The 27,272-nt window shown below is 40.2% G+C and overlaps 2 protein-coding genes across 4 annotated transcripts in view; one reads left to right on the top strand and one right to left on the bottom strand.

The window, feature by feature from the left end:
- Positions 1 to 16,222, top strand: part of ntrk1 (neurotrophic tyrosine kinase, receptor, type 1) — a 37,863-nt gene extending 21,641 nt beyond the window's left edge. The window contains exons 11-16 of the mRNA XM_037783811.1: positions 1,950 to 2,105; positions 2,450 to 2,580; positions 3,260 to 3,432; positions 8,094 to 8,334; positions 8,685 to 8,843; positions 14,823 to 16,222. Of these exons, the coding sequence (XP_037639739.1) occupies positions 1,950 to 2,105; positions 2,450 to 2,580; positions 3,260 to 3,432; positions 8,094 to 8,334; positions 8,685 to 8,843; positions 14,823 to 15,008 (1,046 nt within the window). The 3' untranslated portion in view covers positions 15,009 to 16,222. The remainder of the gene's footprint in view (positions 1 to 1,949; positions 2,106 to 2,449; positions 2,581 to 3,259; positions 3,433 to 8,093; positions 8,335 to 8,684; positions 8,844 to 14,822) is intronic.
- Positions 16,223 to 19,931: 3,709 nt separating this feature from the next.
- Positions 19,932 to 27,272, bottom strand: part of paqr6 (progestin and adipoQ receptor family member VI) — a 31,623-nt gene continuing 24,282 nt past the window's right edge. For all 3 annotated transcript variants that reach the window (XM_037783812.1, XM_037783813.1, XM_037783814.1), the window contains 3 exons: positions 25,554 to 25,650; positions 24,169 to 24,313; positions 19,932 to 23,270 (listed from right to left, as the gene is read on the bottom strand). In XM_037783812.1, coding sequence (XP_037639740.1) covers positions 23,005 to 23,270; positions 24,169 to 24,313; positions 25,554 to 25,650 — 508 coding nt within the window. In that variant the 3' untranslated portion in view covers positions 19,932 to 23,004. The remainder of the gene's footprint in view (positions 23,271 to 24,168; positions 24,314 to 25,553; positions 25,651 to 27,272) is intronic.

Below are 27,272 nucleotides of genomic sequence, written 5' to 3'. Positions count from 1 at the left end.
TAAATTGAAGGATTTTATGAGGACATGTTCTGTTTGTGTTTGTGATGGCGACCGAATGATGTTTACTTTGAGGTCATTCCGAAACTGAATATTTTGTGCATGTAAACGTAGACATTGTCTCAGCCCCGGAAACACAATCTGAAGACATTTATACGAACTGGAATGAACCATAATCAAAATGTTCCGCCAAATTATTGTTTCAAATCGCAGATGTTCTGTCAGGCTCTCAGAAGGTCTAGGACTAACATAGGATTTCCACTGAGCGGTAACTTTGCATACAGGCAGCCGCTGCGTCGGCCGAGCTAAAGTGCCTCAATTACTGCACCAGAATGGCGGCAGAAACCTCCCTTGGCCACCGCCACGTGGTGAGGGCCATTAAAGAAGATGGATGGACAACTAAACGTGATATAGCTCCACTCGGACCCCACCCCCAACACACTTATATACACAAATACACACACACACACATCTACCCTTCTCACTCTCAAAGTGCCTAAGTGGGCCTGTGACGAAGTGGGCGTGAACACAGCATTTGACCCATTTTCACCATCGTTGCCATGCTGCTTACTAATTAACTTTGCTTATTAAAGGTGCTAAATGCTATATTGGGAACATTTATATTGCCTTTGTATGGCTCTCAACATGGCGACGGCTGAGCCGGCGGCTAGCAGCTAACGGTATAGCGACCGTTTTATAAAAATAACTTTTTTTAAATCATATCTGCTCCGATCTGCCTACTTCAGCTTTAACTATTAATTACAAATCAATACATTGTTTTTGAGAATCTAAACAGTATCACAAAACATAATATCGTAATACTCAATATTTTCTTATACTCCTACTACAGTAGCCAGTAGGACACGCTCACACGCACGAACATGCACTAAAAGCACGGCTATGTCAACAAAGCATGAAGCTCTGATTACAACACACACTGAGGGAGAGTGACTTCATTCTCTGCTCAGGTAGACATTTCTCCTCTATATCTTTACATAGACAATAGTTGTTTGCTGATATATTAATGCTCTGGATATCGAATAGCACCTAACTGTTTACTTGTTTTCTTTTGTTTGTACCTGTGTAGCATGGTGCCAGTTGTTGGTAAATAAAATATATTTTGTTGTATCTGGACTAGGGCTGCACAATTAATCTAAATTTTATCGAAATCGCAACATGGGCGACTGAAATTTTCAAATTGCAATATTTGTTAAAGGTGAAATGCCATTTTAAATTAAATATCGTGGTGCTACAGAGACGTCCTGACCTGCATATCATATTCTACAGACTAAAGAAAACATATTTGTTTGGAACAGATCCCCGCACAAATCACATTATAATAATTTTAATCTGTTTTTCAATTAAAATGAGAAAAATTATGTAAAAATCATTCCCTCTAATATCACAAATCAGTCAAAATAATCACAATTAGATATTTTTGCACCATCGTTCAGCCCTAACCTGGACACAGTTTCTGGCGTCTGCCTCCTACTACCTTCCTAGACACTCTGTCCTGGCTCCTCTTTCCTTCCCTCCATCGCTTCTGTGCTCTCTCTTTGTTGTTCCATTTTCCACCGTGTTGGACTCTAGGGGTTCTGTGGTTTGCCTTGCTGAGTGGGGTTTTACAATTCGGGCCCCACTTGTTTGGCTTTTAATACACACTGTAGTCAGGGGTTGCTAGCTATTCAGACTTCCTTCCCCTTCTTTTGGTTCAATGTGTTCTGATTGCTGCGTGGTTGATGATGGTGATTATTAGAGCTTGTCATCATCTGTCACCATGGCACCAACAAATGTGCAGCCAAGTTGGTAGCGGAGAACATTGATTCCTTGAAGGGAAAAAAATGAGTTCTGAATTTCTTTTTGATGGCCACTGCAATCACGAGTGGTCGGAGGTTGATTAGGCGTATACATCTCTCAGTTTCGCTTGTTTGTATCCCTCCCCGTTTCATTAGGTTCATCAGTTTTGGGCACTGAGGATGAGCTGGCCGTGTCGCTTCGTTTCATGAACTTTGGAACCAGCCCGCCTTCCTCAGATGAAGACTCTGGTTTGTCCAGCTTTGTAGAAAATCCACAATACTTCTGTGGCATCATCAAGGAGAAAGACATGTGTGAGTGTTACAGCTGAACTTGTTTCTACTCTGGCGATGTTTGACGGTTTGTTACTGAATCCACAATTATGCTCATTCCCCCAAATATAAAGAAATAGCAGTGTCTTGGTTGTTTGGTGATATTATTTGCGCCGAACACTTTCATGTGGGTTGATTTGGTCAGTGCCCGTAATTTCTTAAAATGAATTACTGTAATATTTGTTGTTGTTGTGGACTGGATTTCACGAGGGACAACAAAGTAAATTAACGCGGTGAAATCTTGAGCCAATATAATTAACTTTTGTTGCAAACAAAGACATCATTTCACCCAGATTTTCAACCTTTGTCTGTATTTTAACGTTCAGGTGTCCAGCATATTAAACGGCAGGACATTGTGTTGAAGTGGGAGCTGGGTGAAGGAGCGTTTGGCAAAGTCTACCTGGCAGAGTGCGCCAACCTCAGCCCCGACAGCGACAAGATGCTGGTCGCCATCAAGGTGAGTGAATTCACTCGGTCAATCCTCACTATCTCAACGCCAATTTTCACTATTAATGTGGTTTAATCCCGAAAAGAGAAAAGCGGTACCTGGGTAGCTATATTTAAGTAGCAACCAGTTACTGTTTCTATCTGTATGAACTGCAGCACTCTCAGTGTCCAGTTGGGAACCTTTATTGCATGTCATTCCCCATCTCTCTCCCCTCTTAACCTAAAGTTAAGTACTTAAAAAAGTAACTTGATACTGCGCCAACAACAGTAAAAGTAAATACACTGCACTTATACGACACTGAAAACCATCCTGCGGTTTCAGAGTGAGATGTCTTTGTTGAGGACGGTCAGGTGGTTTAATACACAGCTCATGTTACAACAGGTTAATGCAAACCGCAGCGAATAAAATGAATCTGGCTCTGCTCAGATTTATCATCCCATTAATCAGACGTGTGCTTTTATTGCAACACATCATCACTCATAAGCGGGGGCGTAGGAAAGGAATTCTGGGACCAATGCTTCTCATTAATGCACACAAATCCTCCAGCAGCATCTTCACTTTCATTTTTCTATCAGACTCCTGACTGTCGGTTGCTTTTAACGCTGTTGATTTAAGATCTTTACTTTTACTTAAAGCCCAGTAACCTGTATCTTCATGTAAAATGCACGTCAACCTTGTGTGGTCACAGACTCTAAAGGACGCCAACGAGTCGACCCGGCAGGACTTCCAGAGAGAGGCAGAGCTGCTGACGGTGCTCCAACACCAGCACATTGTGCGATTCTACGGCGTCTGTACGGACGGAGAGCCGCTGGCCATGGTGTTCGAATACATGAGGCATGGAGACCTCAACCGATTTCTTAGGTACGTACATACAGCAATATTCAATTCCCACAACTGTCCCTGCTGAAGGTGAGCCAGCAGCTAAATGGGAAATGGAGCAATCTTTAAGTTTATTATTCACACTAGAAGTGAAACAATGAATCGATCGACAGAAAATGTATCCATAACTTTTTATAAATTGCCAAAATGAGAATATTTGATATTTCTCTGAATCTTCTATGATATTAAACTGAATATCTTTGGGTTTGAACTGTTGGTCAGACAAAACAAGCATTAAAATATCTTTACTTGGGCTTCGTCATACGAGCTTGTCGCCAAGGAGGCTAAATAATGCTCCAAACTTGCGCTAAATTTTGGCGAGGAAAAACTGTCATGGTCATTTTCAAAGGGGTCCCTTGACCTCTGACCTCCAGATATGTGAATGTAAATGGGTTCTATGGGTACCCACGAGTCTCCCCTTTACAGACATGCCCACTTTATGATAATCACATGCAGTTTGGGGCAAGTCATAGTCAAGTCAGCACACTGACACACTGACAGCTGTTGTTGCCTGTTGGGCTGCAGTTTGCCATGTTATGATTTGAGCATATTCTTTATGCTAAATGCAGTACCTGTGAGGGTTTCTGGACAATATCTGTCATTGTTTAGTGTTGTCAATTGATTTCAAATAATAAATATAAACATACATTTGCTTAAAGCAGCATATTTGTCTACTCCCATGTTGATATGAGGATTAAATACTTGACAAATCTCCCTTTAAGGTTCATCTTGAACAGATAAAAAAATGTATGATTAATCACGATTAACTATGGACAATCATGCAATTAATCATGATTAAATATCTTAATCAATTGACAGCTCTAATTTTGATATCAGAATACAAGGAAATATATATTTTTTTGCATATATTGTTAAATAGGTGCACAATATGACCGGGATGTGATTTTAAAGGGTAAAAAGGGCGTTTTTAATTTCATCGACTTTCAACATCGACTTTAAGACAAGATATAAAAGAAATATGACGATATAAAAAGACAAAAATATATAAAAGAAAAAGTAAAGAGTATATAAAGAGAGAGAGAGCGATAAGAGTATTGGTAATGCTTAAACAACTGTTGAAAATATGAACCTCGGACACACTGATAAGTGACTCCAGTTCTTTAAAGAAACTGAGCTGCAGAGTGCTTAAAGGGTTAAACCCAGTCGGCTGACGTCGGTGGACTGTGTGGGTCCAGTGGTCACTCAGCGTGTCTGTGGATCCTGTCTGTTTAAGTAGAGATGCATGAATGAGGATGGCTGTGGAAGTGTTTACTGTATAGACTAATAAATTGATGCTGCTACTTCGCTGCACTTTAAGGTCTCTTAAGTCTTATTTACAAGAAGCTTAGATTATCTGGGGACGTAGAGATCTGTACTTTAAATCTCCTGTAAATTTGTCTTAGTTGATAAATTGTCCACTGTCTTTTGCTAAAGTGACTCAAACACGTCTTAATATCAGCTATGATTTGTTTTTACTCCAGAACTTCTCCTTTTTCCTCCACTTACAGTTTATGTCACCCGACTGTCACAGAAAATGGAGGCAACGGTGATTTGTATAGAAGAATGAGAACATCTTGTTGCCTCCTAAGCACATCTCTTGTTTGGTGCAAATGGGCTTCACAACATATCAAGGCGCGGGGCAAATATATTATTTACAAGAGTGAATTGCAGGATTTAATTTGAATACTGATGGATGCAGTAAATAATCACATTCAGCACTTAAAGCTGAAGGAGGCGAGATCGGAGCAGATATGATTAAAAAAAGTTATTATTATAAAACAGTCGCAATATCGTGACATGAAACAGGTAACCTGAAAAAAGTCATGTGCCTCTGTGTCCTCTGGTGCTCGTAACGGCATCTGCAGGATTTCACATACCGGAGGAAAACAAGCAGTCAGAGCTGATCTGAGGTCTGCTGTCCAGCTGCCGTCTATGAGAGCCGGCTGTCAATCACTCGCGAACGCCGACCAAACGGTCAAACTAGGCAGCGCTAATCAAATATGAATCAATATTATGTTACGTTAATGCCTATTTCTCTCCTGAAATGTTTTCAGAATCATCTTGTAGTGCACGGTTTAGCTGTAAAATGAGAACGTTTGTGACGTCGCTGCCATTGAAAAATCTGTTGAAGCAACGGCAAGTTCCGGTCACGTGACCGAAGCACAGCCAATAGGAACGCTCTCTCTCTGAAATGACCTGTGATTGGTCAAAGTCTATAGATAGTAGGTTTTTTAAAGCCTGAAAACAGAGCCATGAGGAGGTTATTCAATATTTTCTTACACCACTACTGTACATTGCTTAGCTTCCAAGCCGGTACTCCTGCCTGCTTCTCCAAACTGGGTGTCTGCCGACCGCCATCTAATTTACTGTATGTAATACACTGACTATAAGGCTCTATATATATTGTACATGTAGCAGCGTCACTACGTCAGGTCACGTGGTAAAAACATTTTAGAAGGGAAAATAGCATTTTGACGTTAAAACATATGACACGTACTTCAACCAAAATGTGAATGTTGGGATTTGAATACATAAGGAACACCACTGGGAAGCTACAGAATCATATAAAAACCTTTAAAAAGGCATTATTTGAATCACTTTAACTGTAATCTAAACACAAAGTTTAGAAACCTGTTGAGGGAGCTAAAGGGGTCACTGAGGACTGAGACAGCGTTGACCTATTAGAGCTCACTTGGCACCTGGGAAACCATCTGACAGAACTATTAGAGCAGACGCAGTTGATGCTGTCTGCCAGGTGTCCTCCACAGGAGACAGATTGGGAATGAAAACACACAAACACACATGCGTGCACACAGACTTTGCCTGAGATATATGTTCACCAATGGATGGAAATCACATTTCCAGCAGACAGAATGGGTGAAACGTCTGAGGGCCCCCACAATGCAGCTGCTTTCCCACCCTGCCACCTGCCTTTTAAACTAATAGTGATTGTATAGACAACTTCCTTTGTAAGGAGGGGACAAAGTGGAGAGGAGAGATATTAGGATGGATGGAGACATCATCTGTGATTTGCTCATTTAGGCCGGAGTTTGACGTGAGAGTGGGTGTTTATGATCCACAAGAACAACCGAGACTCAATGTGCTCTGCATCTCCGAATTGCATTATTGCAAATCAATTGTAGGCGTATTACAAGCCTTATGTTTTCTATTAACCGTCACTGTTAAATGGTTTTATTATGGCGTGGTCACACCGACCATGTCTGTAATGCTCTCAAGAGCTCATATATGTCAGAAATGTTCAATCTGCAGATTGCATGCTGAGGTCATTGTCCTTCAGGTCACCCAAGGTTGATGCCATAGTTACCAACATACTGGGAGCCCAAATCCCAGCATTTGATTAATCTGTACAGCCAATAGAAACAGAGAAGAATAGCAAAGGCCAGCCTGTTCTGTTCTTTACAAATGGAAATGTGTGTTCATACAGTCCCCTTTACACTGCACAGCGGTCCGGAGTTCAGCTCCAGAGCAGAAAAGAAAACCAATAAGGAAAATATTCTGTCATCTACCATTGGTGATAAGCAAAACCACTACAAACCCATCTGACCTCAAAAGTAGCTTTTAAAAGGGCAATGAAATTTCTGAAATTACAAATAATCCATTATATACAAGCTGAGTCCTCATTAAAAAGGGCTCGCTCAATTAGTTTGAAGAATTTTCTAGAACCAAGTGCCTTCTTTTTACCGTTTAATTAAGTAGACGACTAGATTTTACATGTAAATATAAGTCTATACTGCTTACGTAGTTTTTGCAGTGACAAATGTGCGTTTAACTAATTCAACTAAAGAAAAAAGCCCATCTTCGAACCTTCCTTCATTTTGATCTCAACTACACACCTGTTAAGTTTCGTGATTGCATCTTGCGCGGTTGCAACGATATCACAGTGACAAAATCCTTCCACAGATAGACAGACAGACATATAAACACCTGGCAAAGTACTCCAAACGCCTCCGTCATACATCTCAATGCAGTAGGTGGCTCCAGGACCACATGTTACCATGATGACACACACGGCTGGTATTAATCTAATGCAAATGGGGCTTGACAAGACCATCCTCATGACAGTTTAGTGGTGGAAATAATACTGCCAGGAAGTTACTGCTACACTCTGGAACCACTGGTGGAAATTAAATGAGTACATTTACTCAAGCACTGTACTTAAGTTCAATTTTGAGGTATTTTACTTGAGTATTTCCATTTAAAGCTACTTTATACTTCTACTGTAATTGTATTTTATTGTATTTTACAACAGTAAAATGTCGCTTGTATATCAGTAACAATCTAATAATGTCATATATAATACGATATCACTCACTGGGGCCATTTTTCTGCAGAACGACTACTTTTACTTTGATACTATAAGTACATTTTGCTGATAACACTTGTGTACTTTTACTTGAGTAGGATTTTGAATGCAGAACTCTTAATTGTAATGGAGTATTTTTGACATTGTTGTATTAGTACTTTCACTCAAGTAAAGGCTCTAAATACTTCTTCCACCACTGTCTCTCATCTCACATATTATCCTGTCATCTCTCTAATGAAGCACAAACATACACATTAAAACAGTCTGGAAGAAAAGTAGGAACCAAGACACTCACATGTTCCTCGTGTGTCACCTGTAGAGCTCACGGCCCCGATGCTCGTATCCTGGAGGAGACAAAGATGCCCCCGCTGGGTCAGCTCACTCTGCCTCAGATGCTGCACATCGCCGCCCAGATCGCCTCGGGCATGGTGTACCTGGCATCGCTGCACTTCGTCCACCGCGACCTGGCAACCCGCAACTGTCTGGTGGGGGAGGGCCTGGTGGTCAAAATTGGAGACTTTGGCATGTCCCGAGACATCTACAGCACAGATTACTATCGGGTAAGTGGCTGGAAAAGAGAAAGACAAGACTGTTATGTTTTGTTTTTGGAGATGAATAACACTTTCTACTCAGCCCTAATGTTTGGCCTTGTGAATAATTTTGCTTTTGGTGGTTGTGGGTCCATTTTCTATGAATTAAACTACTATGAATTGAAGCTATTTTGGATGTTAAAACTGTCCAGATGTTATAGATGGTTCAAGGCTGAATGTGTTTGAGAATATGCTTAAAAACATGGCACTTCTGCTTAATTCCATCAACAAAGCAAAATGGTTAAATGTTCACCTTGAGACTTCTATTATGCAATACTGATGAAACATTACATCCATTGCCTCGTCCTCCTCCTCCTCAGGTGGGCGGACGTACGATGCTGCCGATCCGCTGGATGCCCCCGGAGAGCATCATGTACAGGAAGTTCACCACGGAGAGCGACATCTGGAGTTTCGGCGTGGTCCTCTGGGAGATCTTCACCTACGGCAAGCAGCCCTGGTACCAGCTGTCCAACAGTGAGGTGGGTTGGGACGGAAAGTTTATCATTAAGACGTTATCTGCTACTGGCAAATCATTCAGTCTTTCTTGTTGCAAGGAAACATTTTAATAGATCTTTTTTTTTTATCACCAAGAGAGACACCCACAGAAACATGTCTCATTGAAAGGGTCAGTTCACCCAAACTACAAAAAGATATATTTTCTCATTTACCTTTTGTGGTATCTAGCTATGCAGATATATTTGTCCAGGTTTTGAGATATCTGACACCTGACCACGAAATAAGAGTAGTAACTCATTCTCTCATTCAGCATTTCTTTCATGTGTTTCTGAAAACATTAAGCCTGTTCCCGAGGTTTACTTTCCATATTCTATGACAAATCGCCATTTTCTACAGCAACAACAAAGTTAAACAAAGATTATGTTGTGACCATACATAAAAATACAGCTCTCATGAAGCTCTACCGCCACTAACGGAGTGTCGTCCATATCCATAAAAATGCGTTTTTCGTTTTAAAATAAGGACCACACGATATACTGTCGAGAGGCTCTGTTCCAAGCAGTAGGCGATTTGAGGGTGGATGAGTCTACTGGACTCTCTGATCCTTTATCTGACTGTGGTTTGTGCATGCTAGTAGCCTCCACCGGGCGCCGAAGACACAGCCGCCGGAGCTGATCACGGACATTCTAGACAATGCTTGTGATTCGACCAGACGCAACGCAGTACGTTTCAGAAGTAGTTCTCTCTGTGCTGTGTATTGATAAATCCATGTAGAACTGAAACAATTAATTGATTAGTTGACAACTATTAAATTAATCGGCATAATTGGTTTGAGTCATTAGTAGTGCCGCTGCCACACTACTGCACCAAACATACGCACCTCTACACACAAGCAGTGATATCCGTCTGAGAATAAGTAATAATAATTAATGCTGAATATGAATAATGGATAATGTTGTGGGATTATTCCTTATTTCATGGGTTATTTGGGGATTTATACTTTATTATTACATAAAAATAATTTAAAAAAAACAAAGCATTCAAATACATATTTGGAGGTGGATTACCATGGCAGGATTGGATGGATTGTGGCTCCACCCAGAGACAGTTGTCTCCTGACAGAGTGCTTTCTCTCTGCTGTTGTGGACCGAGTTTAGTATTTCACTCTTAGGTTTTAACTTGACACTGTGTGCTCAGATTTCCTGTCTATCAGAAATTTATTTTGGCATGGGGTAATTGAATTTGATCTCCAAACCTCAACAAATGAAACTGAAACTATCTGAGTGGCTAGTGGCTAAATCCTTTTTTTGGGGGGTGATTTAGGTGAAGTGTCCCTTTAAAGTGGACAGATGAAACTACAGGGAGTTATCTTGTGTGATTGTTTCTTTGTGGCACATCCAAACATTGTTGGTTAGCTTCTAACTGATTTAGCGGTATTGTTTGTGGAAGAGATGACATTTACTTTAGAACTTTTACTGTTTTTCCCGTCACTGTACACCTGCTGTTGATCTTCTACAGAAGACAGGACCGGTGCATGCACGTCTGCGGCTCTACAGGAAAAATAATAATGCCGCCCCTCTATTTGTGACGTGTCATACTGTACTAACAACAACACACAAAAGCCGATATCCCTTACACATTACGTAAATAGCAACGCTAGTGTGCAAGTGTTGTGTCGAACACTGTTTCCCGTCGATATGTGTTTCCCCATACCTAAACCTAACCCTCAACGAAAGTCAGCGTCTGGCTTGTGCTCGCTCTACATAGACCTGAAGGAGCATCACTCAAAACAGTGAGGCGACACACGTCAGCTAAAACCACAATATCACTCTATATTTCAGCTGCTTGGCAGTAATGTTAGCTGACCAGACGAAGGGCTCTCCATGAATCACTGCTGATGCTAGTGTTGGCTTTTCCTGCCTCAGCCTCCCGACCGCGGCCGGAGGGAACAGGGGAGACACCGGAGTTTTGGTCGGAGACGATAACGTTTCTCTCTGCGGAGCCCCGTCACTTCACAAGACACGGGAAACCTCTGTTGGTCTGGAGGAGCTGCAGCAGTTATTTCTGCACAAACGTCCACTGTACATTCACTAGATATTCTCAGAGCTAAACTAACTCTTCTGCAGTGTGGAGTGAGTGCGCATGCACGTGAGAGGTGGAGCGAAAGAGCGAGAACGAGCACGGTGTGTGAGTGAAGTCAAGCCGGCAGAGGAGCAGAGGAGCAGAGTACAGCAGAGACTCCGGCCCTGGAGACCAAAGCTACGGTCTCCCCCCAGACAGGCTTCACTAGATAGAACCAAGAGGTTTTGGACCTTCGGTGTAGTTTGTGTTGGAGTCTTGTTTGAACAGCTTAGCCACATGCGAGCGTGCATGGGACACCGACCCGCAATGATTTATATGTGTAAGAAGTTACAAACAGTTCCTTTAATCCAATTTCAGCTCATCAAACGAAACAATACCAGTGCAAATCTCCTTATAGGCTTTAAAACTTTCTCATGTGTCAAATGCAGGGAATGAAATTAGCACCTATACCACCTGCCAAATACAGAGTAAATGTTGACTGTGGCAGGTTAAAATTTCAGGGATTATATATATATATATATATATATATATATGATATATTCTATATTTCTAATGTCAGATACCAGTGACTCAGTATTCAAAGACGTACACACACATGAAATGTGCACAAGCAACTTTTATCAGCATCTTAAACAACGACTAGAGAGTAAATAAAGCTTACCTTTTCATACCTGGCAGCTAAGCACTAACTGTTAACACCTGCTGTCTCTTTAGACCAATGGTGGTTGGTAATTTGGGTTGTTTAGACATGCTGCATTAACTTCTTATCCTCTCACATGGCATTTGTTTTGGGGTTTTCTCAAAGACAATCAGACGTGATGTCAGTAGGCCAGGCTACCATTGGCTAGTGAGAGCAAGGGGGCGGGACATGTCTGCAGGTGTAGCATGATTGACACATTCCTCAGCCATTCATTCTGCAACCTAACTAGCCTGCACTTACTCAGCTGTTTTTTTTCCACATTTCTTTATTGTAGAAATCAACAATTATAATGTGTGACAATATGATAACATAGAGAACATTAGGCATCATAATAATATAGTGTAGGGATACCAAAACAGGCAATACTCTTTACAATTATTATTATTATTATTATTATTATTATTATTATTATTATTATTATTATCATCATTATTATCATCATTATTATTATTATTATTATTATTATTATTATTATTATTATTATTATTATTATTATCATTATTATTATTATTATTATTATTATTATTATTATTATCATTATTATCATCATTATTATTATTATTATTATTATTATCATTATTATTATTATTATTATTATAAGAAACAATTAAAAAATAATAATAATGAAATAAAATAACTTAACAGAGAATGCAGGCAATAAATCAGATTTCTCCTAGTAAATTTAGTATATGAGCACATTTCTTATAGATTATAATTTGGATAGGCTCACTTCCTAAATTCAACCCTGGAGGGTTGAAATGATGGGCGAGACCTTGAGAACTTGGCTTTATGGATGTGAAATTTCCCCCCAAAAAATGAATAGAATTTTGTTTCCATGGTATAATATTACATCATTGTCTTCCAGCTAAATTGAATGATTGTTTTCAGCGTCAAAATAGTCCTAATTTTCTTCCAGAATCCTGATGTGTACTGACATTCATAAAAGAGATTGTTTCTTCATTTTTACAGAATTCACATTCATTATCAAGAACCACAAATCTTGAGACAAATTTTTTACTGTTAATTGTAAAAAATATATATTGTTGTTAATTTTGTAATATTATGTGTAATTTTGAAGATTACAAATCCACACAATACACACAAGTTTTGCTTGTAGGAGTTGCTGTAAAAATAATTTACAAAAAAAAAAAAAATTAAAAAAGAATTTACTTTTAATATTAGATTATATAGCCGCTTAAAATCTAAATTTTTTTGAAACACATTTCTCAATAGCAGCCTGAAATTGTTTGTTGTTTTTACATAATTCAAACTTGCAGAAGAAAAACATTTTCCCTGTAGTCGCGGATACTCAGAGCATATGTTGCTGAAGTTTTTCCCCGCTCTGCACTCTTTAACTAATCAATAAATTCATAGTAATTAACGTCAGTCCAGTCTAGCCTTTTCAGCTAGAGCACCAAGAAGTGGGACTCCACTGCGACCACAGCGGTGCTATTACAGGCCCAAACCCTCTCTCCTTTCAAGAGAAGGGTAGATCACTTTTCCCTGGCACTCAATTCTAATCTCATTTCTGCCCCGGGCCAATGAGCTTTAACCTTGTTAGCCTAATCTGTCTCGGCCAATGAGGGACAGGTGGAATTATCATGTTGCCTAAACACGCAGTGGCGGTGATAAATCATCCCAAAATACTGACTCTGCATGCCGTGGCAACGGCCACCATTTTGGTGCGGCCGTCGTGAGTCTTTGTGTCGAGCCGTGCGGCTGACTGACGGGTCATTTTGGTGTGAATTGGCTCAGCGCTGACAGACCTCTTCTGTTCATCGGATCGAGCCGAGGTTAACAATGGGGATGAGATTGAGTCAGTAACCCTTCAAATGGAGAGCACAGTGAAATTCTCTCTCTCGTCCTCCACGGTGATTTATTCACTGAGCAGCAAGAGCGTGTGAACTCAATCAGCCCATCAGAGCCATTAGTGTCTGAGCTGGAGGTTATTCATATTTTGGCTGCTCTCTCATTTGTTCCCGAGGTCTCCGCTAATGGACACCTATCTGTAAAACTGTAGATACGAAGGTTGTTGGGCCAAAAAGTATCTGTTTGTTAAAAAATCCTTGATCTAGCATCCACTGATTCACAAAGTCTTTCTGAATTAATTTTAGTACATTGAGAATTTAAATGTATCACCATCCAGAAGGTCAACGTTTTCACTTATCCAGTGAAATATCTCAACATCTACTGTAGCCCTAAATGTTGTACAGTCATTCATAATTCCCAGACAAGCTGACTTTTCCTCTAATACCACCAGTCGGCAACTCCGGGGTCTGAAAAGTGAAGCCGATGCTGAAAACTTGCATTCTTTCTAACAGACAGCAGGGGGCGACTCCTCTGGTTGCAAAAAGAAGTCTGATTGTATAGAAGTCTATGAGAAAATGAGCCTACTTCTCATTTGATTTATCGGAACTGGAAGTGCTAAAACATTAACTCATTTTCGTGTTTTAGGACTCATTCCTGCAGCACTCTATATATCCTGTTAAAGGGACTGTTTGTAACTTTTTAAGCTTATAAATGTACCGGGTCGGGACATATGCGCGCTCGCATATGCGCGTCCGCGTGTGGCCGCTGCCTCTGCTCCTCTGCTGCTTGCCTTCACTCAGACAGAGCGCGCGTTCTCGCTCAGCTCGCTCCACCTCTAGACGTGAACGCGCGCTCACTCCACACTGCAGAAGAGTTAGTAGCTCTGAGAATATCTAGTGAATGTACAGTGGACGTTTGTGCAGAAATAACTGCTGCAGCTCCTCCAGACTAACAGAAGTTTCCCGTGTCTTGTGAAGTGACGGGGCTCCGCAGCGAGACACGTTATCGTCTCGTTACCGACCGGGTGCCGGTGTCTCCCTGCTCTCTCCGGCTGCGGGCGGAGAGAGCAGGGAGACACGCTGCAGAGCCCCGCTGCATCAGCCTGCGCTGAGGCAGGAAAAGCCAACACTAGGATCAGATCTAAATCATGTTCATGGAGAGACCTCTGTCTGGTCAGCTAATATTACTGCCAAGCAGGTGAAATATAGAGTGATATTGTGGTTTTAGCTGACGTGTGTTGCCTCACTGTTTAGAGCGATGCTCGTTCATGTATATTTAGAGCGAGCCAGCGCGAGCTCGACGCTGACTTTCGTTGATTTCATGGCCACAGGTGTCGCTGTTAACAAGCATTTCTGAAAGTTACAAATAGTCCCTTTAATATAACATTATTTTTAAATTCCCACGCCAACAGGCCATCGAATGCATCACGCAGGGACGGGAACTGGAGAGGCCACGCACCTGCCCCAAGGAGGTGTACATGCTGATGCAGGGCTGCTGGCAGAGAGAGCCCCAGCAGAGGATGGTCATCAAGGACATCCACAGCCGCCTCCTGGCCCTGGTCAAGAACCCACCGGTTTACCTGGATATCCTGGGCTAAAGGGGCCGGAAACCAACCAGGGAGCGCAGTTCAGAGGCTGGGGAGGTTGAGGTTTTGATTTGAAACCTAAAACTTGTTCCTTTAATTTCATTACTCTAATCAGGGGTGATTACTTTAAACAGGTTCCTTTTGGTTTGAGTTTAAAAAATGTGTCTCAGTTGCTGCTTTTCCAGCCTCGATGCCTGATGGACGAACCATCTGCAGCGACCTTTCCGTTTAAGTTTTGCCTCATCCCGGCTCGACCCCCGACCCCTGTTTACTACCCCGTCCTCCCCTGGAAACCTGTCAAATGTTTACCAAAGTGTTTAATGTTTATCTGAAGTGGGATCAGCCAGATGGAGGGACATGCATGGATAAGTGTTGAAGTAACTGTATACGGGCTTTATGTTGCTGGGAGTGCAGATCTCAGATGATGGCTTGCCGGGGGATTTTGGCTCTGAGCTGAGCCGTGGTACATTTTATACGACTCTACAAGCAACACTCGTGTTGAAAGGCAATTAGGAAATGAAACGGATGATTACAAGAGAGGGCACTTCACATCATGAGTCAAAAGTGGAAACCGATTTTTCAGATTTGGGCGCAGCAGACAGTCACTTGTACAGTATTGTCACTGATTTTGGATAAGTTTTGATATGGGAGGTTATTAAAAGGCTTTCAGTAAATGTATATAAAATATCAAAGTTGTACAATCAAAACCTTCAAAAGCTTGTTTGTTTCTGATGTGTCAAATCCAGTGTATCATATGAGTATTTTTCAAGAACAAGATGTCATAATATAAGTGTGTGTTTACATTTAATGCTGTCAGTTTTGCTGTCAAGTATGAACAAAAAAATACTTCCAAAGAACAACAGTTTGACCTGTGGCCTGCCTGCGACACTCAGGAGTGGCTTTTTGTACAACATTAGTGATGTTTAACATGCTACGGTAACAAAATCAAAATCAAAAGCACTGCCTTGAAATTTGGTAAGGGGGCAAGATGGTGGGGGAGGTGACACTGAGATGGTTTTAGAGGCAACAGATGGATTCAAGTGGGTGAAACTCCAGGAGGAGAGCAACAGATGGCTCTGAAACAGACACTGTTTCAAAGCTACGGTCTCAAAACATTTTTTTTTAAAGGGGACATATCATGAAAAACTCAGTTTTCAGTTCTTGTGCACATACATTTGGGTATCTGGAGTGTCTACCAACTCACACACTGTGAAATAAAACAACCCAGTCAGTTTGTTGTAGGCTGTCTAGATCAGAAAAACATGTGATTCAACAAGCCATTCAGATTTGGCTCCCCTTCCTATGTCACATGCAGGCTCATTAGAATATACCGCTCACAGTTTGAGAACTACCTTTGAAAAAGGTGCACCATATGTTTCTCTCAAGCCAATCAGAGCAGACTGGGCTTCTTAAAGAGACAGGAGCTGTAATGTGCATGATATGTCCCCTTTAAAGGATTGGTCCAGTATTGAGGGAGAACGCTGCAGCTGCCAAACGAGCTGTAATGTAATCATTTGGGGCAACCTGCACCGTCAGTTTACGTCCACTAAAAGTGCTTGTTTTTGCCACTGACAGGCTCAGATTGTTATTATAAGAGTCTGACAACATTATGGAAAGGACTCTACAGAGAAATAAAATTATTTTCTAACCTTTCGCTTGAAACGGTCTGTGTGTCTCGCTCGCAGAAGTCTCGTTCTGAAATGTCGCGTCGCCTCCACATTGTCGAAATCATCTAAATATCCAACCATGACATTGAAAATCTTTTAGATAACACTAAGCTACACTTTCTGTACTCCAACACGACAAACTCTGACATCGCCGGTGTCTCGTGGCATTCCTCTCTCCACTCTCACTCACGTTTCCACCGTTGTCTCTTCCGGCAACAAGTCACATGACACAGTAAGAAACGGAAAGGTAAAGAAAATGTTTTATTTCTCTGTAAGGTCCTTTCCATAATGTTGCCAGACACCTATAATAACAATCTGAGCATCTCAGTGGCAAAAACAAGCACTTTTAATGGACATAAAATGACAGTGCCCGGTTGCCCCAATTGATTACATTACAGCCCGTTTAGCGGCTGGGCGGCTGCACCGTTTTACCTCAATACTGGACCAATTTAAAAAAGTGTCACTAAGAGACAAAAACATGGGAAAATAGGGTACAGGTTGAAAAATACCGAAGTTACCCTTTAAATTCAACCAAATGTGTCAGTTAGAGGGTGAAATACTGAGTGTACAAACCGCTGTGATGCCTTTAAGTGTAAATACTAAATGTACATACTCTGTATTAATGTCTGAAAAAATATATATCTTCATGTATTGTTACTCCAGCACTTTGTATATTGTCTGCCCTTAAAAATAAACAAAGTTGATTAAAAAAAAAAACTGCTCAGGAGCATCCCTCTGCATCAGTCAATCCGTCATTATCGTGCTTCAGAGCGAACAATGATTTGGGCTGCCGTCTGTTCTTAAAGTTAGACATCTTAACAAGGCTATTCAAGAGCCTCCTATTATTTTTGACGAACTAATCAGCATCCTGCGACGTCTCCACGGGATCCTCAGCAGATGGTTATTGAAAAGGAATAATCAAGTTTCATATTGCCTTACCGCCGGGCCTCCAGCAAACAAACACCCTCCAACACCAAACCCTTCTCTCTACCTCACACTACCAACCCCCTCCTCCTCCTCACCATCACCTCCACCTCCACCACCCTCCCTCCATCACTCTGTATGCAGAGCGTCTCCAGGGAGTGGTAATGGATTGCGAGTAATGCTATCATCCCTTTCTCTGTCTCTTTCTCTCTCTCTACCTCCTCTGGTGTACCGGGGGGGATGAAAACACTTGGAGGACTCGTGTCTGGCTTATTGTTTCTTCTAGTGTCTACAAGCAGATTCTGGGCCAGATAGGATTAGTACACTCTGTAGTGTTTGTCCTCGTTATCCTTAAGGGCTCCATTTGTGGTTTCAGAATGAACCTTTTTTAATAAGCACTCGAGTCTCCAGCCTGGTTAGATATGGGATATGACTATAATAAGAGCTGGAAATGAGGCCATCTTTAAAATGGAACCCCTATTAGAGCTTTGCAGCGGGAAACTTTCCTTTTTAATCTTCCACCTCGTCATATAATGCTTGTATGCAGGATATTGATTTTTTTTTATGGTAATTATTTCTTCCAGTGCAGATTCATTTTGGTATGTGTCCACTGTTAATAATAAGCCACTCTGTATGCGTTACAATCCATCCTGTAAGCCATTAAATATGGTGAACTCAAACCATAGCATACTAATCTATACAACCTGATAGAGAAAAGAGGTGCCACAATGAAATAACCCTTCTTTGAACTAAACTATGTGCGGCCTGCAGCTTTCAAGTCAAAATGGTTTAATAATTCACACTTCAAATATCTCACTCGGACGAACTGCATTGAAAAGAAACCCCCTAATTTTACAATTCATTTAATCCACTGGTTCTCAACCTGGGGTCCGAGCGCCAAAGATCACAGGGGGGTGCACCAGAATTTTTCTGCTCTGAGGTTGTAAAAAAAAAATATTAAATCATAACACGCTTACTGGATAATTTATACAAAAGTCTGTATACAAAACTATTTAAAAAGGTAAATTTTTTTTGCTACTTAATAGCAAAATCTAACGACATATTCAATCCATATTTGTTGGCGTTTAGCCTTCAAAAACAAAATTTTCACTGCGGTCAAAAAAACATTTGCTCTCCCGCTTGACGCACACAAAGAAGGCCCCGCAGCGTAACGTGGCAGTCTAGCAGGAATCTAACAACACCATAAATTACATTTATTTAACCACAATAACAATAATAAAAAAATCTATTTCGGCTCGAACGCTATTATAATAAATAAATTGAGATCATATTACTTATATCACTTTATTTAGGTTGACGAAACTGATGAGTTCTATTCATTAAAGAAAGTTGATTTTAAAAGTGACGAACTGATTTAATACTCTGAATCACTTTTTTTAGAGTGATGACGTGTATCTACTTATATACAAGTAGGGGGGCTTCAAGGAAAATAGGTTGGGAACCACTGATTTAATCTACAAGGCATCCTGCATCCTGTAAATTTTAAGTGAGGAGTAAGAGATAATAATCACGTCAGTTTTTTCTGCAGTGATAAGCCTTATTTTTAATGTTTTAACTCAGGGTATTGACCCTTAGTTCAAAGCAGCCTTAAACAAAACATCTTCACCGGAAACAAGTCGAGGGATCTCACACGTTTTCAGAAAAATCTGGTTTAAAGGCTGAATATCGGACTAAAATTCTTGACCATTTTTGCAGTGGGATTTTTTCCACCTGAGTTGAGTTTCTGCAGATTAAATCTTTGGGGATTCACACACCACCGTTGTAGCAATGCAACCCATTTGTTTTTTTGGGGGAATAAAAGCTGATCAGCAGATAAAGGAGCAATGAGCTGCTCAAACTGAAGGACACACTTTTACTGTTGTGTCCTGCCCTCTGCTGGTCTCTCACACACACTGCTCACACTCACACTGGCGTTAAAATGAGGGATCTGCAACGTCTGCCATCAAACACAATATATTCACTCATTACTCAAAGACAATAAATTTAATAATATGCAAGATTGCACAGATAGGCATGATGAAAAGTTGCATATCTGCAGTAGAGCTGTAACGACAAGTCGATTAATCGGTCGACAGAAAATCAATCAGCAGCTATTTTGATAATGGAATAATTTATTTTGGTCAATTTTTAAGGAAACATGCAATTAGTTTCTCTATAGTGAATTGAATATCTTTGGTTTTGGACTGTTGGTCGGACAAAACAAGATATCTGAATTAAAAATAGTCATTAGTTGTCAGTATAAACTGCTATTGATCACACTACGAATGACAAAAAAAGGCATCCAGTCTGTTTTAAGACACTTGAATGATTCCAGTGACAATTATTACACTTATAAAAGGCTTAATTTATTACACACGTCTAGCAGAACAAATTATACACAGCAAAGAACAAATAAGTATTTATACGTTTTAAGAGTAGTTTGTTGTCTTTTTTTTAACAGACGAGGAACAAACAGAGCATTATATCAAAAGAAGTTGTTGTATAAAACATTTTAATAAAAAGGCACCGATGACTCTTTCAAATCCTGTTTTGAATTCTTGTGTCAAATGTTTTATCCCGTCTCTGCTCTCTATTTCAAGTTTTCAAACATCCTTCAATATATTCCTTTTAAAAGTTGACATAAGAAAAGTGCCCAGTTTTCCTGATAATTACAACCTGAATCTGTTTGTCCCACTGAGGAAGTTTACAGGACAAAAAGCCTTCAAAAATAACAGTGATCTGGTCTGGAGGATTTCTGGGCTTGGGAGTTGATAACTTCAAAATAAAAAAATGCAATTCAGAAAGGCGACACCAGCATCGATCTATTTGATGTGGAAGCCTCACGACGCTCAGCATCTCTGAGCTGCAAAACCGTCAAAACTGCTGATAAACAGTGCAGGCACCGAACGGCTGAGAGTGAGCGAGATGACATGGGGAGGGAAAAAAAGAAAGAAGAAAAACAACAAAAGCTCAGAAATAAATGAGTTCCAGACTAGTTTGGGTCGATAGCAAAGAACCACAACAGAAACCAGTAATGATGCAATTCCAAGAATCAACAGGGTGAAACCGAGGAACGCTGTAAGATGATGACTGTAGAGAAAATAAAATAAATCGATCAACGCTCGGCAGGGGTGGAGATAACACAGAGTCGGTGGAAACCACATTAAGGGCAAATACTGCTCTGCTTTGTCTGTGACTTTTATACTCTGCACACTAACCTTGAAAACATCTTTAACCCCTCTTCTAATACTAATGTGTGTGTGTGCTCTTTGTGATTCTACACATTCACTCTGCGTCCGACCTTTCTACTTCAGCATCCAACATGGACCTGTAACACACCTCATTCCCATAATATCACATACATTTTCCCCTCTTATTAAACTCTCTACCAACACAGCTAAAAGACATCTGTGAGTGTGTGCTTTATACAAATGAGACTTCCAAACCGTCAAATAAAATGAGCTTCGTTAGAATCTGTACCTGCAGTATGTTAGTGCTACAACAGAGATGATTAGTAACGTGATCCCCTCCGGTCTCCCATTAGCACCTATCAAACAATACTTCTCTGCTAGTCTCTGAAGGCTGTATATACAGTACTACTATAGCTATATTATTAATAAATCATCTAATGTATGCATCTTATCAAGTCATTTTGGTCCATTATTAAGTCCTTCAATTTTTATTTTTATGAAAACAAGTGAAAAAAGAAAAATCAGAAATAATTTGATTTGTTTTTTCAGAATTTTAGCCTTGATTCATCTGCCATTTGTTTTCCTCGATTTATTGTTTTGTCTGTAAAATACGACAAAAACCATGAAAATGCAGATCACAATTTCCAGAGTTTTGTCCAAAAAAGGCCCAAACCAAAATATATGCAATTAAAATAATATAAAACACAGAAAGGCAGAAAAATACACGCATTTAAGAAGCAAATGTTTGGCAAATGTTTGCCTGAAAAGTGACAAATGATTAATTTAATATCACTCTCAGTCAACTTTTTTTTTTTAATCTCTTGGAACAAGTTGACTTGAGTTGTAAACCTACTGAAATAATCTTTTTCCACTTGTTTTAAGAAAACAAAGCTCAATAACAGTCATACATTACAGCGTGTGAATCATTCATTTATTAACAACTATAGTTATTTAATCTATGATACTCTAGAGCTCCTCCTTCATCCCTGTTTGTGCACCTAAATTAAGCAATAAATATAATAAAATTCTATAATTATAAACGTATTATTTCAGTGTTAAATGAATACAACAGTCCCAACAAGACAACCACAGTATATAAGGAGTGATACTGGTTTGTTATACTGTATAATGCACCGCAATACTGCAACACCACAAGACTCCCATGTTATAATACGACCCCAAACTATGAGTTAATATTCTTCTTCTCTTTCTCTTCATACCTCTTAAGTTATAAACCACAAGTGTTGGAAATTTAACAGGACTGGAAATATGCAAAAAGCTTATAAAGTTGAATTTAAACCACCGAGTTTAAGTGCTTTTGGACGTGATAAATGTTCAGAACAGATCTTATAATACGTGATGGAAGAACAAGAGAAAAATGGTGCCCTTTGCTGAGAACATAAAAATTGTTCAAGACCTTCAGGGGGCATGAGGCCACTAAGCGTTGCCTTGGAAACGTACTGTTATAAAAATGGTACCTGTCTTTTAATCACCGCCGCGCTGTAAGATTTCTTTATTTTTTTCCCTGTTGAGAGTAGATTGTGGGGTTCATAATAAGGCAGGCAATCAGAAAAAAAGAACCACATGGCCTGCGAATCAATTCCAGTCCCTGCAGAGTGGAATCAATAGGTGGATATATAAGAGCCGGCAACCCAATCTGCATTATATTATGTAGAGTTGAATGAGTGTAGAGTTGTCTACGCTGACGACTGCTTTATACACAGAACAACCACACTAACCAAGTAGTCCAGTTACAAAGAATATTTTCAATAAATCCTTACTAAAGTTGAGGAGATTCTGGCCTAGTACATGCAAAAAAACAACAACATTAGTTCTAATCCCTGCAAACTGCGACATCTCCAGTTTGAGATTTAAACCTGTAGTGATCTACTGTAAACACTGTAAATGAAGTGTGGGTCGACAATAAGGCACTTGTGTTACAACAGCATGCTTCCTGCAACCCAGAGCCTTTTTTAAATGCACATTGAGGAAAAAATAAATTAGACAGACATTTTGTACACAGTAGACACGTTTTCTCAAATACAAGCTCAATGGAACATCAGAAAAAGGCTTCAATCAATGCGACTGGGTCCTCAGCTGCTGAGTAAACACGTGAACAGATACGGTGTTAGAGAAACTGAACAAGATGCATCAAAATCTACTGGTGTTAAACTGTTAACAGTCATCTCAAACTAACACACACTGCTGAGGTTGGAAAATACGCCCTCAAAGCTCCTTGCACTCGCACGAGGATGTGCGCGGCTGGCTGGAGCTGTGGCAGCGTTTCCATAGCAGCGGGGCGCTGAAAATTGCGATGATGCCCAGGTTTAGGGCGAGGCTGGCGAACAGCACTCCGATGGTCCCCAGGAAGGAGGGCGTCGCCACGTGGGCCAGGAGCCACGCCCGCCGCGACGCCATGTCTGCCATCACGCCCTCCATCTGGAAGTGGGTCCCCACCACGGCGCTGATGTGGAAGAGCTGGTGGCTGTGGCCTGTGTGAGGAGGGAAGACGAGATTCAGCGTAGGCAAACAACGAGGCAAAGATTTAAAATTTGCATGGCTGAATCTCACCTCGCATGGCTATGTTCGGTTAGAGCTGAAACATTAGTCGATTAATCAAGCTACAGAAAATTAAAGCTGGGATAGAAAACTCTGGGGAAACCAGTGAGCAAGAGTGAGCTGGATTTTGAAAGTTTCCAACCGAAAAAAAACCCAGCTCCTCCCTTCAGGCCACCCTCCAAAGCCACTCCCCCAAAACACATGAACACATGAACACATGAACACAAGGACTACTGAGTTCCAAATAACTAATTTAATAATAATTATGTGCGTTACTTTCAACTTCTGTTAGTGCCATTTCTAACAGCATTTCTCTTCTTTTGCTCAATCAGTAACAAACACAGCAGCTCTTCCTCCGCACTGAGAAGTGTGTGAACCACAGGGGCAGAAAACACAACCTGTTTGAGTCCTCACCGGGGTAAACAACTCTCCATTGAGCAAAGAAACAGGCAGAAAAGTTTGTTTGGCGAGTTTAAACACCATCAAATAAAAAGTCCAGTAGTCGGCAGGGAAAACATTCAAGAACAGGCAAAAAGCAAAAGACAGCAAATACAGAAGTTACAGCCCCATGTGGAGGGTAAAACATTGCTATTTTTTTGACATAGTGCTCAGCATATAATTTGGACATGTTTTTCCTTTATATGCTCTTTTTTCAAACGTCTAATTTTACACTCAATCTCTCCTGGGAGCTGCCCACTGAGAACGTCCTCTCTAACTCCACTGGAGCAACAGAGAATAAAGCATCTTACCTACTTATGTACTTTCATACTTCTACTTCAGGCCAAACAAGCCAGTTACAACAACCTATAACAACATCCAAGAAGGACATACCAAAGTAGTCGAAGCGTCCCGGGGCCAACCTCTCCGGGAGGTGGGCGGTAAACAGGAAACAGGTGAGGAAGGCGAAGAGGAGGTGGTAACAGTGACTGGACAAGGCGTCGCTCGGGCTGCAGCTTCCCCCGCAGCACAGAAGGATCTAAAACAGAGAGATTTTAAAATCAGAAAAACACTGGAGAGTGGAGACCAACAGATTTATCTCAAAGAGGAGATTCAATACTTTAACATTATTCATGTGGACATTCACTTCTTCAACTCCATGAGGGCACCCTCGGCCGACTTTACTTTTTTTAGAGGCTGTAGCGGGCCCAGTTTTAGAGCTAGAGTGAACATACTAGTATCATATGAAACTAGAAAACCTAATGAACCTTTGGTACCTATGTGTCATGCTAGCATGCTGGTGGGAAGGAGGCAAAATAATGCTACGAAGTTATGCTAAATTTTGGCGAGGAAAAACTGGCATGGCGATTTTCAAAGGGGTCCCTTGATCTCTGACCTCAAGAATATGTGAATGTAAATGGGTTCTATGTGTACCCACGAGTCTCAACCATTACAGACATGCCCACTTTATGATAATCACATGCATGTTTTTGTCATGCAGTATAAATGTGGTATTTTCCCCTATTCTAAAATGGTGTATTTGAATATTTCTGCATACTGGGGTCCCTAAACAGTCTTGAATTACATAAATTGTGTATCACTGTAAAGCTGAGACTCTTGTGGATCCAATGAGCTCAACTGTATTCATGTGTGATGATGTTAGTCCCCATAATAGCAAAATCTATACAGTGAGACCATGTTTTGAAACTTGACCTTGACCTGTTCTAAGCCCTTATACACTTTCACAATTTTAATTAATTAATTACTTATTTTCATTTCTGATCTATGACTGGAAAAACTTGACACACAGTGTTGAGCTGCATCTCAAATTAATCTTCAGGTTCCCAGCTTTCAGATGTTGTACAACACTTCTATGTGACATCTACTGTTGACCTGCTATCTCCCCCTAAAGACCTCCTGCACCCCCTTAAAAAAGACAAAAACGGGTCTATGAAAAAGAGGGGTGGCGTGGGAGGGGTTAATGCTATCAACACTGATGGTTGCAGTATTGTTAACAGCATATCAAACCTACTTAGGGACAAAAAAAGAGTTCCAACAAATGACTTGTGTATTGCACAAACTAATCATCACAGTGATTAGAGGGATTAATTGATGGCAGCGATACATTTGTATTAGATTTGAGAAAGGAAATCAGTCTCTGGGTGAGTGAGTCATAGTCCTGCTCTAATCAGCTCTGCACGCTTACATAATGACACAACACAGTGTGCATACTGTATGTCCACGCTGTTTTAATATGTGAGTGAAATACGGACACTCACCTTGTAAAACAGAGGAACAGTGTCAAATATAAAGGGAAGGACAAACGCTCCCGTCCTCAGAGCTTTACTTCTCTGTGGGAACTGCAGCTCCAGGAACCTGCATGTGGAGACAGACAGAGGGCAGTAATCAACTGATCTTATTCATCATTAGGGCAAAAAGAACACATATACATACAGGAAGAAATAATAATGACTCTGTGGTGACCCCACACCTCCATCACTCATTGACATCCAGACGGCAAAATATATAAAACAACAATATAATATATGAAGTTCAGTTAAGCACTATAACAATTCTTCAATATTAACTTAATCTATTGGCTTTTTGTAATTGACTGTGTATGTTTCCAAAGTAAAGCTATCATTAGTAATCATTAACTTTACTTCTTACTGGAGCTAATATATAAAAATTTAAAATCGATTTAATAAATGTATTTAATTAATATAGTAAACTAAAACAAAATAAGCAGTGAAAAATATTGCTGTGAACAGAAACTAAATAAAAACTACCAGTATATCCTTTAAGAAAAACTAAAAATAAACTGAAACGATATTTCCTGATTAAAAAATTAAATAAAAATGAATGTAACCTATTTTAAATTTCTTTGGAATTACTGCCAAATTATTATTATTATTATTATTATACAATATTTACCTCAAAATGTATCAAAAATTAATTTATTATAAACATTATTTAATAATTAAATGATGCTATTTCCAAAGAGCTGGTAATTTATTTTAATACATTTCCAGTAAAAAGAATACAAAGTTAATTAATTATTATTATTTCCATTCTTTGAAATTTCTATAATTTATTTATGCTCTTTTAGCATATAATTATGAAATAATGTTTATAATAAAGTAATTTTCGATACATTTTGAGGTAACTATTGGGTTAATTCGACAGTAATTCCAAAGAAATTTCAAATAGGTTACTTGCTAATTATCACCTAATTACTAAGAAATTTGCAGACCTGTAAAATGAAGTGTTACCTTAACTTAATTTTCAGTTTTTAGCTATAATATATCACGAGCATAAAAGGAGACAGCATGAATTTCCGTCAACTCTCGGGACATTGAACCACAGAGACTGAACAGACTTGACACTCCTGGAGATGGCGCTATGCCGCAATACTTCACAATTAATCCCCGGTTTTTCACATGCAGTCTAGTTTTGTAGAATTAAATAACAGTATGATTTAAATATTGTAGTAGATGAAATGTCATTTAACCATCAAGGTATTCAGCTCAGGTTAACCAGCTGGGGTTGGGATGAAACTGCAGGTGACCAGTACTCTAGTGGTTAGCAGTGTTGCCTCACAGCGAGAGGGTTGCAGGTTCAAACTCTGCTTGGGGCGCTTCTGTGTGGAGTTTGCATGTTCTCCCCGTGTTAGCGTGGGTTTTCTCCGGGTTCTCCGGCTTCCTCCCACAGTCCAAAGACATGCAGGTTCATTGTTGACTCTAAGTGTGACTCCGTGAGTGTGAATGGTTTTCTATCTCTATGTGTCAGCCCTGTGATAGTCTGGCGACCTGTCCAGGGTCTACCCCGCCTTCCACTAACGTCAGCTGGGATCGGCTCCGTGTAGGAGAACTACAGTGGCCGACGCAAAAACGCTAATGAGTCCTATCTAGAGTCAGTGTTTGGTTTGTCTGTTCTGGGCTACTGTAGAAACATGGTGGCCGGCTCCGTGAAGACGACCCGCTCCCTATGTAGATATA

This window comes from Sebastes umbrosus, chromosome 11 (assembly GCF_015220745.1).
Source record: "Sebastes umbrosus isolate fSebUmb1 chromosome 11, fSebUmb1.pri, whole genome shotgun sequence".
NCBI classification, from domain to species: domain Eukaryota; kingdom Metazoa; phylum Chordata; class Actinopteri; order Perciformes; family Sebastidae; genus Sebastes; species Sebastes umbrosus.
Note: the sequence above shows the minus strand (reverse complement) of the source record. Positions and strands in the feature narration are given on the sequence as shown.